Here is a 16,419-nt window from a genome sequence, read left to right on the forward strand (position 1 = left end):
ACAGTGTGGTTTGATTTAAAATACACTTCCCGACAAGCATGTAACATTCTTCACAATACAGCTTGAATATGTTTGTGTTCTCGCAGGGCTGCCTCACGCACAGTAGAGAACAGTAAAGAGTGATGAGCCTCACCATCATCTTACGTTGGTCCTGGAACTCCAACCCAAAGTAATCTCCTTCCACCAGGTTGAGGTGAGCACAGACCATCTCAAACAAAACCTTGCCCGATGCCCGTTGCTGCAAAGAGAACACAAAGAGTAGCTGAACATTATTTTCTAGTAAAACATTGAGGACGGAGCCGAAAACAAAAAAAAAAAATGATAACACACGTACACACACACAATTCGGCAGTGTGGGTAATCAGGAAGCGGGTGCCAGTCCCACTTGCTGCAATAATAAAAGCTTTATAAACAGACTTTGTGATGCCCGTCCTTTAACACACCGCAATAGACACCCACCCCAGGTTTTCAGAAAGGCTTCAGATGCTGAATTACACTTATGGCCAGTTGACTGTGACTGCCCAACACACATCCCAACCCCTGCCGAGCACCCAGTCTGGAATATTCTAGCTGAAGAAAGGGATGATTAGAAATATTTAAAGCAGCCAGGGCGCTTTGGACCCGAGCTTTGGTGCATTTGAATGGGTCGGAACATTCCATTTAGCTCCATGGAGGATTCCATGGTTCCCTGTGTGGCTCCAGCTCCACACAGGCCGCACGCTCTTCCTGCTCTGGAGAGGCTGAATGAATCCAGCGGGGGCGGGGGGAGTGGAGCAGTGTGAGACTACTACACACACAAGCAGTGAGGGGCTACAGAGTGTTTAGGCCTGCTGGGCTGTCTCACACACACATACACGCACAGGCAGCGAGAGACTACAGACTGTCTCACATGCACACTAGCACTGTATGATATAGACAAAATACTACATACTACAATGATTGTGCAGTTATACTACTTCATTCTGCAGCTGTTACACAACTCATAATAAATCAAAAACAAACTGGTCAGCCTGTATTACTGACCAAAATAATGTACTTTTGTTGTGTTCCATGCAGGCTGGAGCTGACTGACGACAGACTACATCTTTGATTTCTTTTAGTGTGTTTTCTACGAATGTGTACCCATATCTATATCAGTCAAAACTTGTTCTGTGGCTTCAGAATATTCTGTAGCAGTGCAAGACAGGGCTTTTTTATTTTTACCATGGTTGTGCTGGTTAAAAAAGATATGTCATGCTGCAGTTTCCCACATATGTAACAACTTCCCTAGTGAAACATGAACAAGGGCTTGAAAGATTTTGACATTGTGGTGACATGAAAGTTATAACTATTGTTGTTATTAGTAGCCTAATAATAATAATAATAACAACAACAACAATAATGATAATAATAAGCTACAAAAAAGGAAAGCTATATTAACAGTAGCCTACTACCTCACAGGAAGAAAAACACAGCTAATCACATCACACAATGTGAGCGTGGGTGGTATTTCAGGCTAGAGTTATTTCAGGATCGGATCAAATTCATTATTTTTTCCCCATCGGATATCCGATCCAGCATTTTCTGATGTCGGCCCTATACAGAAAACCATCAATACTGATGTCATCTGTGGCTAATATCGAGATCACGATTAACCTAACACATGCACTGTATGTCTTTCAATGTAATATTACATATCCTTACAGTAAACACATGGCAAACAAACAAACCCTTATCAGCTATCAATATATCAAACAACAACCTTGCAAACCGTCTTAAGTCTATAATTTTGTTGGTTCACTGATTGTACTGTTGGTTGGAGGATTCTGAGTGAAATGAGCCAATTTAGCAAAAAAAAAGTCACTTGTCGCTTTGCTGCCATGTTGCTTGTCCCTAAATCACGGCTACAAATCGCGTACTCCTATACAAATGACTGATCGCCTGTGGCTTTGTCGCCTGCTAGTGTGAACATACAGTAAGAAGTTCCTCCTCTAACACATTATTACCTTACTGCCTAAAGTAAAAAGGTCCACTTGTGTGACCTTTAGACTTAACATTGCGAACTTCTTTTTTGTCAGCGCTATTATCCAAAAAAAAAAAAACCCTGTGTAAGTAAATGTCTAAGTATTATTTTTACAAACTACACCCAGTGCCACTAACACTGAACAGTTATCAAGCACATGAAAAGTACTTAATCAAATTACATTATCATGAATTTTCAAAGGCGCAGCATAGATGCCAATTAGTGAACCGTTATAGTGCCACAACAGCAGACACTGAGGGCTGATTGGTTGCAGATGCCAGTGAGGGATCACTCTAAATAACACAAATTAATAATTTAAAAAAAGAACACAAGCCTATGTTTCCAGTGTGTTGTTTAATAAACACACTGATAAACAGTTTTTACAAAATTTTGATTTAACCTGAATAACACATCACAGTTAATTCAATAATTAGCATGAGTGCACCTGTAACATGAGCTGTTTTCGTTAACTCTGTGCCACAACAAAAGCCTGCAAAGAGTCTACGCACAAGCTTGTATTACTGCTATTGTTGCACAGCCTTTTGCTAAATTGACTCATTTCGCTCAGGTTTCTCCAGCCAACAGTATAACCAATGAACTAACGAAATGATTGTGAGAAGACTATCTATATAAAACGTCTTCAGATCGACATTCCTCTGTAACTTTTCCCAGGTTCTGATGGCCGATGGTGGAGTTATCATGTGCTCCACTAATCAAGTGGCATGAACAGAAAGTGTCACCCATTAATGGTTAACAGTCATCTCAAATTTTTTTTTTTTTTAGGACTACCATACGCAATTCTCCAAAGTTAACCCCATGAGAACCTCCATCTTAAACAACACTGTGGCCTACAAAAACATGAAATACATAAGGTTATTATTTATAGGAACAATTAAAATGTAAGGGTTTAATCTTATTTTTTTGTTTGTTTGTTTCAAACACAGGGATTTTGTGCTTGAATTCTTCACCTCACAAAAACACAAATGTTCTGTTCAAAGGATAAAGAAATGGCTCACAATTAACGCAGTATGTTGAATTAAATGCAAGTGTGAGAAGTGATGTTAATATTTAATAATACATTTCCTTTGCTTTTTACTACCCTCTTAATACCTTGATATGTTTTGATTAGGTTATCATACCATGAAACCATAACACCCCAACGCACACCCTGATGCACAGGCACAGACACACATTACCCAGCAGACTGTTTGCTGATGACTGATGTTGTGAATGAGACAACGTTTGAAGTGGAAGACACATCACAGTCTGACTATCTCTGTCTAGCACACACAAAACCTGCACAAACATGCGTGCACACACACACACACACACACACACATTGCCTGAAGCATAGACCGAGATGCGAGCTGAGCACACAAGAATGACTTCATTACAGAGTCTCACATACACTTGTGTTCCATACAGCTGTTCTCAGATAGTCCAGCCATTGCTGGAGAGGGGAAAGCCCGAAAGAACAGCCAGTGGCCTGCTGCCAAAACCACCAGCCAGCCTTTGGGCCAAAAACAGAACTAAAGCAGAATGAAGCCCTTCCTCCTCTCGCTCAGCCTCTCTCCTTCTTTCTCCCTTCTCTACTTCTTTCACCCTCCATTTTCCTCCCTCCTCTCTCTCCCCCATCACAAGGCATTGACACATGATTCCAAACTAACATGCAGCCCACTCAATTACTGAAAGGTCACAAGCCAACAGAAAATGCCACTCACATGCTCATGTACACAAGGGCAACATGTGTTCACCCATACATACAAAAAAGTGTGCTCATTCACAGAAACATATTCGGCCTTACTTAAGAATTTGGTCAAATTTTGCTCTAATTAACAGGTTTTAAATGACTAAGTGTGCTGTAACTGAGATTGTCAATGTAATTCAACAAATAATACAACATCCTACATAAAGTTGAAGCTCTCATTTTTGTTACCATTTAGTCAGTAATGTGTGTGTGTGTGTGTGTGTGTGTGTGTGTGTGTGTGGTGAGTTTTCCTTGGAAAACTAGCTACAGTTGTACTAGAGTTATGCTAGCCTAGATAGGGAATTCTATTCCCTCATGTTTGAGAAAAAGGTTCAGTCCACTATGATATTTATTTGTGAGAGATTAAGCAAAGGGAGATTTCCACTAGTGACTACATGTCAGTGATGCTACATTATTGATTGTATTTAATGTCTTTAATTCTGAAGTCAGACCAAAAATAATATTTAAAGCCTCTCTATGTGTCTGCAAATAATATATTGACTCCAATAAATCGCACATCTCAGACATGGGCTGAGGCCAGCAGAAGGTTAGTGTAGGGTGAATTGGTCCTCTGGGACAAGGCTGAGGACTCAGGTCCACGCTAAGCAAGAGAGCCCCAGGCAGTAGGGACACTGACCAGTCAGGAAAAAGAAAGAAAGAAGGCAAAGTGGTCAATGCTGGTTTGCTGAGCAGGTCAGGGACTACAGTGAGTGTGAAGGGGGCAGCATTGTTGGGCATAGGCTTAGCAGGTCAGCCTGTCACTATTGCTGCATGTCAAGAGGACAGAAAGTGCTTACTGCACTTGCATATACCTTTAAAGACATGTCTGTACAGTCCACACACACCCTCACACATACAGTCCACTGCACTCACTAACCATCCTGACACACAGCCCCAGGGCTTTCATAAATCACCGCAGCAAGAGTGCTCCAAATACACACATACACACAGAGAAAAAGACAGTACCTGTCCTTCAGATTGCTTTACTACACACACACACACACACACACACACACACACACACACACACACACACACACACACACACACACGTGCACACGTGCACACGCACACATATGCACTAACTGTACTCACATGAGCACACATACACATAAAATATGCATGCCAACCTAAGGAAGTACACATAATGTGATTCATCGATCAGGTTGTGGACTAAACTGCATAATAATAACTAATTAATATTCAAAAGAATGCACTCAGTTTTGAGCCAAAATTAAATCCTCTGGAAATTTATAACCCTTACCGCTTATATTTCCAGGTTATAGATGTCACATGCTAGATCTATGCCATGTGGATGGTATGGTGAAGATTTCTGAACTAAACTTTGCTATATATTGATTCATGAACTGACTGGCTCAAAGGCATCAGTTAAAAAGGCATTAAAAGTGAGTCAAAATGCATTAAATTCAATTTGCTGATGCTTGCAGATCCTGTTACAACAGTGCATATTTTAAATTGTCTAACTGGACTGTCTTACCCCATTATACAGTCTCAACGGTCAGGAGGACAGTATGTGCTTATTGCATTTACATACACCTTTAAAGACATGTCTGTATAATCCACTGCACGACCTACTCCTCCTGACAAACGGCCTCAGGGTCTGTGGTCTCTCTTAAAGAAAGATTTTTACCACATAGTGTTTTATTTATATATGAAGCATTCTGGAAGGCTTTCTTTTTAGGTCCTTCAGTATTTTGGAGTCTTTGTCCATTTTGCCTGGCCTGTGACCACCACTATCTGTCTATATTCCTCTACTGTGTAAACAGTTCCTCCAGTCACATCTGTGTATTCAGTGTACTTTTAAAATCATCCGAATTGTACAAAAATGATCAAGCTGAAACAAATAGTTTCCTAAAGAATCATACGCAAATCAAATTGTTGTAAGGTCAGAGATTTACACCACTACAGGGAACCATTAGGAACTGGCAAAACCACACCACAGGACCCAGTCTTGTGTGTGTCTATGTACATGTTGTGGTGCAGATGTCAGAGGCTTGCTGGATCTTGCTGTATAACTGTGAACACATGCTGGATATGGGCTCAACACCATGCATGACATTGGGATCGTACAAATTGACAAAAAAGAAACTGAACTTTAACCATCTAATATAAAAAGGTACCTTTCAATAAGATGTCAAAATATTAAATAGTCACAATGCTCAAAACTATGAGAATTTCCAAACAACACCCAGCCCTAGTGTATTACTATACCACGAATATTAAGGACAATATCTCTCTATATTAGCATTAGTGTTGTACAGACAGCTGTCACCATACTGACTCAAATATCTGCCATCCTCAAAATGACTCTGAACGCTCAATATACTCACGCAATAAGGCCTACTTTATCCCCACGTGGCCTATAAAACCAACATCAGTCAGTGAGGTTCACTAAGACAGAGTGGTAGGAAACCTCATCAGCATTCAACTCAGGAAAGACAGTGAGTATGTGTGTGTGTGTGTGGTGTGTTTTCTGTAGCATAATGTAACATGAAGAGCAGAAACTTAAAGTACCCACAGAAGTTCACAGAAGAATACATAATTTAAATGATATGTTTTATTGTTATCTCCAAGAATCTACTAAAACTGCACAGCAACATGCTAGACTTTAACATTTATTAAGACTGCAAAGATTTATGAATATGCATGATTATGCAAATTGCCCTTGCTGCCTGGTTTCCAAACCCTGCCCCTACCCTCCACTACTCTGCACACTATTCTGGTGAATGGGGAATACAGCCCTGCATGTTTGAACAGACTGAGCAGATGAGATGGAGCACAGCAGAGACAAAAATAAGCTACTGTAGCATTAATAACCAGAAAATGAACAACATTTTCAAATATTCACCCATTAAAATGTTAAACCACAAGTTCAATAATTATTGCTAAATGTGGAGCATTGGTAAGGAAAGCCAAGTGGAGTTGATTATGCTTACATAAGCTTAGCAGGCTAATAACACACCATAGAACAGAGTCTGTGTCTTTGTGTCACTCCAACACCAGTCACTCAGCTTCACTCGCTCAGATGTGAGTCTTTATCCTCTAAACTTGTGTTTATCAAATCTGTATTGTGGTGTATGAAGCTGTTTAAGTCGCTAAGCTAACACTAGCCTCCGTCGAAACAAGAGGCAGTATAATGTAGCAAGACTGGCTTAGATGACATAAATGAAAACAGGTTCACTCCCTCAGATTTTAGTCTTTATTCTCAAAAATTGCATCAGTGAAGCTTCAGTGAGCTGGAATCAAACCTGTGCTGTGGTGAGAAACTTGCATGCTAAGCTACTCTGACCTGGTAGTAGAATAGCTCTTTTATTTCTTAACCATATTTGACAGTTTATTAGACAGGTGTGGAATATAAACTTGACAGTGTCGTAATTTTAAATACCACCATTTTTTCTTTTAGTTAAGTCCAAACATTGCAAACATTTAGCTATATCAGTGTTTATTGTGTAGCTATAAGTTTCCTGTTGCCAGATTGTAATCCTATCATTAGCACACTTTAACATATTAGACCATGACAGGTTCAAGCTTATTAATGACGTACAAAACTTATGCTGTTATTGACTGAAGCGAACTTGAGATGTTATAAAGGAGGAGACAGGTCACTGGTGGAAATATAAATAGGAAATCTCAAAACACTGAACATGGAGTCTGTTTACAGGGAAAACAGGTTAAGCCACTAGTGGGAAAAGCCCATCTTATTGTCAAGATCTGTGCAAGCGCAGTAGCCAGAACAACCTATCCACCACAAAGAAAAATCATAAAATGTTTTTTGCGTCATTTAAGCCAAACGCTATAAACTACTGATGGGGTTTTTGTCAAATTTTGCCAGTGATTTCAAATATGCTTTTGAAATGGTAATATGCCCTTCAGTTCAGAGTTTTTTGGACTCCTCCCATACAAAGAGATAGGTGTGTGACCTTGTACGCCTGGAAACTGTACAGCGGCATTGCCAAGATGGCTGCCGAGTGACCAGACTGTCCTGTAAGGACTTCGATATAACTCCCAATTTCCCACTTTTAACTAGCAAAAATCTAAGAAAATGTATTTAACTGAGAATTCCTACATGGAAAATCCAGAGGGTGTTCTTAACCCCAAGCTCAGCGTATGATGTAAACTCAACATGGCAGCACACACCATCAACAGTAATAAAAGAACTCTACATTATATGAGACTTGCTTTAGATCAGTCAACACAGACACACAGAAAGATAAAGTTCACTGTTGAGAAGAACACTGAATCATGAACGTTAAAGTTACCACAAATTTCACTAACCATAGCTGGCTGGCTTGTTGCTAACTGTACTTGCTTTTATGGAGGCATCCATGTTTTTCCCCACTTTGCAGCTCGAATGTGCGGAGGTCAAGAATGATGCAGTTCTGAACTGTGACTTCCCGCTTTCAAGCCAAGTCGGATGCAGCACTCTACAAATCGCTTTTTTGATGGAAGTACTGAGAAAGCCTGTGTTTTCAATTGAAAAAATACGAAACTATACATTCATAATAAGCCGTCCAAGTGTAGTTAACCATTTAAAACCAGTTTTGAGTGCAGGGGAATTTAAGAGCATTAATAATCGTTAAATAATCATGTCAGCCCCTCCAGACACACACAGACGTATACAGGCTTGTGACTACCGCTAAGTTAAGTCTTTATTTCCATTGAGACTGACTGAGCTATTGTCAGTAGGTAAACTAAATGAAATAGCAGTGTAGCAGAAAATCCAATATGAAACAACCCCCCACCCTCCACACACACACACACACACACACACACACACACACACACACACACACACACACACACACCTCACTATCACTGGCAGCAACAAATTGAAAAATGGCAGTGCAGATGTGAAGGCTGGTCACCATAGCTGTCAGAGTTATTATGTCAATCACAGCAACCTTACCCTGAAGGCAAGAGCGAGAGTGAGTGAGTGAGGGAGGGAGAGAGAAAGACTGAAAGAAACAAAGAAAAACGGAAAAATAAAAAGAGAGCGAGGCTTTTAAATGGGTTTAAACGGGTTTAAATGGCTCTGCTTTCAATTTTTACTTGAAGTTAAAGAGAGTTGCAGAGCAGAACTGAGAAGGAATTTGCAAGCTCTTATTTTCCTGCCACAGAGCAGCAATGCCTGAGCCAAAGGCCCAGCTTCAGACTCTCTTACTCTGTCATTTTTTTTCCCTTCTCTTCCTGTCTTTTTCTCCTTTTAAACACTGCAGCTGCTGCTCCGTCTTACAGAGAAATGCAGTGCTGAATATTTAAAGTCCCTTTGAGGATTACACAAGAAACAACTCCTGCTTCATCAAGGATTGTCTTAGACGTCCCTCCAACTCACAAATAAATCTACAAAGTCTGCAGTTGCCAAACAAAACCATATATTAGATTATATAGGGGTCTGCTTTTGAGTCACTGCAAAGCGCTGGTTTTATTCATCTCACTTTCATCCGATAAAAGAGAACAGGGACAGAAAGAGCATTAAACTAATGTTACACATCTTCCGTTCCTCTTGCTCTTTCCATCTCTCTATGCTTGTCCCGCTCTCTCAGAGAGAGGATTTGCATTATATTGAAATATGGTGATAGTACATTTTCTTTCGTATCTTTTATAGGCAAAGTGGAGACTGCACTGCATACACAAAGTGTTTTCTAAAAGAAATGTGTGTTGGTGCAATACAGATGAGAGCAAAGTAAACTTTATGTTCAGTATCTAGTGAGATAAAAGCCCCAGTGAAGATTCAGCAGTACTGAAGCTGAAGCCTACACTCTTAAAAGATGGTTCCTTCAAAGGTTCTTTCGTAAAGACAATGGGTCTACATAGAACCATGAACACTCTAAGAACTCTTTGGATGATTTAGGGTTCTTTGCATCATGAAAGGATTTTTCTATTGTTATGATATGAAGGTTGTTACAATAGAAAACCCCTTTTTGGTGTTGTATAGAGTCCTTTTCAAAAAGGTTCTATAAAGAACCATATACAACACAATCCATCAAACTGAAGAACCTTTAATGATGCAAAGAACATTTTAATCATGCAAATGGTTCTGAGAGCATTCATGGCTCTATACAAAACCATCTTCTTTACTAAAGAACCCTTGACGAACTATCTTTAAAAGTGTATCCATAGTATTTACAGGTTTGCTCATACTGTAGTCCACTGTTTTATTAAATGAAGTGCATTCATGTCTGCTGCAAGCTTGAGAACCATCTGTTCAGCACACACACACTGAAACACACTGACAACAGTCAGATGAGCCGTAGCTTAATGGTCCTGAATGAGCTTTCGTTACTGTGACAAGAAACAAACAGCCAGAGATCACTGTTAAAATCAGTGGTACACTGTCTTTCTGCCTGTCTGGTTCTAATGTGCACTCTGTCTAAGAGGTACAAATAGCCATATGCACTTGCTGTGTTGACATAAGCCAGCACACACGAACACAGGGGATCCAGCTGCTGTGTGAAAGTGTGTTCCCATTATCAGGTGTGTGTTTCTGTTATTCTGATCAACGGCCATATGGTTCCTTCACCTGAATCATAGTCAGCTTCTGTATCATTCTCATGAACAATTTCCACAGCACAGCATCCAACCAAACAACTTCTGACTGGATTAGTAATTGCACACCATTTTCTAGGGGGCACAATATATCGGCAGCCAATACATTATTCACAGATAAATGGGAAACTTCAATTATTATTGGCATATTATTGGAATTACAGGAGATACTTCAGCATTCTATTTTTAGCTCAGGCACAGTGAATGACTGATTACTGATTCGCCGTCCAGGCTGGAACATCACTGCTATACCAGTAAGAGTCCTTAGGAAGACATTAAAAGTCAACTGGAGATCAAAATGGACCTTTTTACCACATTAGTTCAAAATTCGTTTCCCTTGGCTGCCTCAAAACGTCTTCAGATTTTTCACGTTGCATCAATGAGAGGGAAAAAAATAATAATCAATTATATCAGTAATACAGAAAGTTTCACCTCTCCCTACCACCAGCCCTATCCATCACTGAGATAGACAGAAAGCTCAGAGACAGAGAAATGTTTAACTGCATGTTAGACAGATTTGTTTATGGATGTTGCTTGGTCCTTGATACAGTATATAATAAGTTATTATTAAGAACACAACTTAAAATAACATGTTTTCTATGTACAGGTAATAGTCTGAATACATATCTTATTGCTTAGCGTGATTATCAAATAACTGTGCTAATTCATGTACTATGCTAACTTATTTGGGAAGATATCAATCAAATGTGTCAGTTACCAAAGCGTGGAGAAAACGCAAAGCTAAAGTTAGCCAGCGTCTTATTCAAATTTTCCATTCCTCCTTAAATGGAGCAGCATTTACATGTTACTGCTGCTCCATTTAAGGTGGAATGGAAAATCTGAATAAAAAGCTGGTAAACAGGTAGCCAGCTTCAGAGCCTCAGCAGCTACCTCTCCCCATAGGATTTAAGCAGCCGTCGAGTGCTGATTCTGAATGGGCAAAACAAATAACTCTTTAGGGATGTTAATAGCTACTGATTTGCACCAATATTCAGTTGTAGATTCCACCTCAGTTCAGTTGCGGAATCCACTGAGTGATTGAACCACGTTAGAAAATCACCTCTCACGCTCATTTCAGACAGAGGGTTAGAGCTACACGTTATATAAAAACACAAAATCAGATTGTAAATTACCAGGAAAAGTTTATAAAGTTTATTTAATATTGAGATGTAGCCTTAAAGTTCAGATTTTTTGTTTGTTTATATTGTACTTTTGCTTATATTCTGTTTTTTTTTGTCTTTGAATAAAATGATGTTTTGGGAATTACCAAAAAATAAAATAATAATAAATACAGGGTCGAATTGTTTTAACATTCCTTTTCTATTTCTCTATCGAAAATGTATCATATCATCAAGCAAAAATGAGATGTATTGTAAAATTTGCATATCATTACACCCCAAATAGCGTCCAACTACAGAAGAAGTGATTCTTTGCCTTCCATTAACACTATGCCTCTGCTGAATCTCCAGTCATTCATTTTATTAACATATACCTGAAACTTCATTTATTGCTACTAAATTTCAAAGCAAAGCATGATACTGTACTTCTTACAGAATAATTAGTTATACAGGCAGCTGCGTTGCAGTGGCAGGGAATTTGCCTCTGACTGTGACATGATCTGATATTGCCAGAAGATCAGATTTATCTGTGGCATTAAATAAATGCCATTAAATCAGACAGATTTTCAGAGCACCAGAAAGCATCCACAGAATCAGGCACTATAGCACAGATTTAATTAACCCAGAGTTTGCCAACCTAGGGGGTGCCCACTTTCAGAATTGGGTCAAGAGAAAAATCCTTTCAAAATTAGATATTTATACTTATATATTGAAATATTCAAAATATAACCTCAGACATTATGCACAACCACCAAAGCAAAACAGGCAAAACATAAAGCAACATGGCAGTGATGAAATAAACCACAGCAACACAGAAGATTACACTATGTAACTGGATCACATTATGCCAGAGTTGAACACCGTTGATTTTCAGCTTAGTGATTGCTGCTATTCACAAGAGATCATGTTGCAATCTATCATCTGCTATTCTACTAGGAGCGAGTGGCGAAACCATTAGATACGACCTAATATAATCTCTTATTCAAGAGATTTACCATAATACCCAGAGTGATCACTGGGCTTAAACATTCATTTGAAAATAATGAGAGGAAAAAAAAAAAACAAAAAAACATTTAGGTCACAAAAACTCTTATTAGAGATGTGTGTCAGTAGTATGTCCTTCTAGTACATTGTGTAATGTACACACACACACACACACACACACACACACCACAACTCTTGGAGAAGGACCAATCAGTTCACCGTGTACAGATTAAAGTAAACTCCTTATCCCTCAACACAGTAAAGTCAGCAGCCCTCACAGCACGTGCCCCCCAACACGCACAGTCTCTCTCACACACACGCACACACAGCAGCTGTATGTCCAGAGCTCAAGGCGCTTCCTGATGGGACAGGATTGAGGTCAGTAATGCGCGGATGGCTGTGGTATTGTGTTAAATTTAGGTGTGTGTGCGTGTGTCGGAGCAGATATTTCTAATTTTTCTTATAAAAAAAATAAATATCGGAATCAGCATTTGAACTTGCTTCCATGGCATGTCTTTTACATGATAAATGCACATCTCTAACGCATCCATGACGGGTGGGGAAAAAAAATAAATAAACACACTACTTCCTCAATACACTGCCCACAGTATTACTAGACTGGTCAAAATAAGTATTGATTTAGAGATGGGACTCAGGGAAATGGACTGAAGACTTGAAGACATGAGCCAGTCTTTAGAGTAACATACCAAAAAAAAAAAGAATAATAATGACGTGAATAATGAATAGTATTAGATAGGCTCTGACTTGTGTAATTTTACATTTGATCATGTGCTTTATATGGTGGAGCTGTTTATTTAATTACACAGTTCATTTTTATTATTTTAAAAAGTCTGACTGAACTTTTTAGCATTTTTTTTTGTTTGTTTTCCAAACCTTTATGGTCTCTGTGAGCACCATGCACATTTTTATTTAATTGTAATTTTTGTATGTCATGAAGATGCTTATTTAATAACATGGTTTCTGAGCTGTTTAGAAGTTACTATTTTTATCTATTTAAAGTTTTCTTCAAAGTCTCCCTGTATTAATTTTTTCATTATCATGTCCAAATGTTTATACTGTCTGGAAGCTTCATGTACTTTATTTTTAGAATGATCAGATGTTTAGTTTAGTATTTCAGTAAACAGTAAGTTCACTTAATGTTCACTCTGTGGAGGAATTACGCTCCTGTAAACGTTCACACTATAAATGATACAGCAAATGAATACTGGTCCCATATATCAGCCTCCTTATTAACTATTATCAGTCTCAGTATCGGCCCTAAAAACACATACTGGCGCAAACGCACACAATCTGAAATGTTGGTCTGGAGACAAGAAGCAAAAATGGAAGCCTTTATGACAAGATGACGCACACATGCAGGCGCACACACACACACACAGGCAATATCAGTTGCCATGGCAACTCAGAAAGCAAGGAATCTATCATCCTGAGAGGATCTTGGATTCTGAAGCCTTAGGAATGCTACTGGTTTGCTCATGCTACATGATTTATTATAGCAGAAGCATAATAAAAGCAAGGATGCAACATAATTGTATGATTTTCAACCAAAATGATCCTCTTCACACAGATAAGGCTATTTAGAATGCATTCCAGTGGATTGTGCGGTCAGAGGCAGAGAGGAATCCTGATGGAGAACAAACCGTGAAACGATCCGTATGCAGACTTTCTGGACTCTATGGCCTGCCTCTCTCTCTCTCTCTCTCTCTCTCCCCCTCTCCTTCATCCTACGACCACAGCAGCTGCACGCTGTAGCTCAGACTGTCCGTATGCAAGAGAGGGCAGCAAATCAACACGGGCATGACACACACTATAAGCAAAGCAGCCTTGGCTACTCTCATTCTCACAAGATTCACAGATAATCAAATGTTTCGGTTCAGGGGCTTATGCTGGTCTTAATTATCCAGAAAGACACACAAAGAAACAAAGACACGTCTCTGTGGAACAGAGCCCTGATTTGATCTGCGTAATGCAAGAGACAACAGGCAAGTAACAAGGCAATGCTTTGGCATGTCTGAGAATTTTGATTCAAATCGTGTCTATGAAATCTAGCCTTTTAACCAGGGGTGGGGGGCTTGGGATGGTTTGGTAGGAAAGGTCAGGAGATTATGTTACCTGGAAAAGGCAATGAAGCAAAGTTCATGGCAAAACCATGGCCTGTTGATTTACAGCAAACACAAGCAAAGCTGACAGTCTGTTTTGGAAATACTTTGTATTATGCTTCACTCTAATGGATCAAGATTCTGTAGAACTCTTCAGGTTAGCCTCTTATTCAGGCAGCCTTAGCTCTGTCCTCTGGAGAGAAAGAAGAACAGAATAACCAGCACAGTCAACGCTATCAGCCAAATGCAAATGAAATCACCCGATTGTCTCCCTCTCCCACCTGATTAGTTCCTCTCATGCCCTTACATAACTCATTTCAGAGGGAGAAAGTGAGAGAGAGAGAGAAAGAGAACAAGAGACAGAGCAAAGGAGTGAGAAATTGGAGGCGAAATATATCTGGTTAGTGGATGAGCCCGCCGTCTTTTCACTGTCATATAAAGGACCACTGAGCCAAGCCCTTTTCAATAGCATAGTTAGTTCTTTATTATATTTCTTTCTGCAGACTCACCCTAATATGCTCACGAACACACACACACACACACACACAGACTCCTCAATCTATAGAATCATGTTTCCATAGTAACGTTCCCACTCAGTAGCAGAGGGGTGCAGTGTGCAGTAGTCTGTGCCTGCAGCACTCCACCAGCCTATAATAAGCTTTTAATGCTGTGTCTCCATCAGCATGCACTACCAGCATACAGCGAGGTGTCCAAGAGTTACAGAAACCCTAATAAAAAGTATAGCTCCTCTGATGAAGCTTCATCAATCTCCCATTAGTCTGAGGCTGTCACATCCAGTGCTGGTAGAAAAGAAGGTTTAATAGTTTGAAGACAGCAGCTTTTATTTAGCAGATTTAATTGTCTGTCACGTGGCTCCGTGGACCCCGGGAGAAGAAGTACACAGTAAAATCACTGCCGCTAAATTAGATTCAGCTTCTCGGCAGGAGTTCATTCAACACTCACAATTGTACTGTGTACAATAAACTCTGCTTTATAGTCGTTCTGAAACCATTAAGTTCACAGCCCAAGTCCACCATGCTATAAAGATAAAGAACTGATAGCAGATAAACAGCACACAGCAACACAATGTATGGACACATACACTTCAGTCCAGTTATCAGCTTCAATAATCTCTGAAACAGATGATCACCATCATCTGTTTCATCAATATCACCAGTCTTTACTGCTTATATACTGGGCAAACAGTAGAAGAGAAATAAATGAGATCTCTAGGTATGTGCCAATATAAGATTTTATAATCACAATAATTGCGGATTACGATATTACATGTTAAATGTAAATGAGCCTTATATTCCGAACGTCATTTTTAATAGCAGAAGTGTACTGGTAGTTATACATGTACAAAATGTACTGTAAAATGATTTAAAAAAAAAAATAAATAAAAATAGGCCTGATGCAGTTAGGACCGGAACTAAGAACGCCACAGAGCACTGAAACTTTTATTAAGACCTGTGAAGCTGCTTCAACACAAAACAAGGCAATAAAACAAGTCCTTTCTTAAACTTTTTAATGATCAACATATGAGAGCCACACTTATGTTTTATTATACAGCACTGTTCAATTTGGAAAGTTTTTTTATTTGCCTTTTTCATCCAAATACCACAGCTATATAATGTTAATTTCCACTAGCACCTCTAAGGCATTTACTATAATATGTTTATATAGATATATGTGTATATTCACTGTCCCCACAATGGGTTTAACATGACATGGCTCTAGCCTACATACAGACATTTGAAGCTTGCAACAGACATTCAGGTAACTTTTTATGTTGTTTTGCAGTGAATCTATCTGTAAAACAGACTCTGAATATAACTGGATTCGTCTGTTAGCAATCTGCCAAACTGCGTGACTGCAGGG

General features: G+C 39.3%; 1 protein-coding gene across 1 annotated transcript in view; it reads right to left on the minus strand.

Moving 5' to 3' along the window:
• LOC118806029 (FERM, ARHGEF and pleckstrin domain-containing protein 1) overlaps positions 1 to 16,419 on the minus strand; it is a 62,207-nt gene that overhangs the window by 30,065 nt on the left and 15,723 nt on the right. Inside the window, exon 3 of the mRNA XM_036567281.1 lies at positions 134 to 238. Coding sequence (XP_036423174.1) covers positions 134 to 238 — 105 coding nt within the window. The remainder of the gene's footprint in view (positions 1 to 133; positions 239 to 16,419) is intronic.

The sequence above is a fragment of the Colossoma macropomum genome, unplaced genomic scaffold (assembly GCF_904425465.1).
Source record: "Colossoma macropomum unplaced genomic scaffold, Colossoma_macropomum, whole genome shotgun sequence".
NCBI classification, from domain to species: domain Eukaryota; kingdom Metazoa; phylum Chordata; class Actinopteri; order Characiformes; family Serrasalmidae; genus Colossoma; species Colossoma macropomum.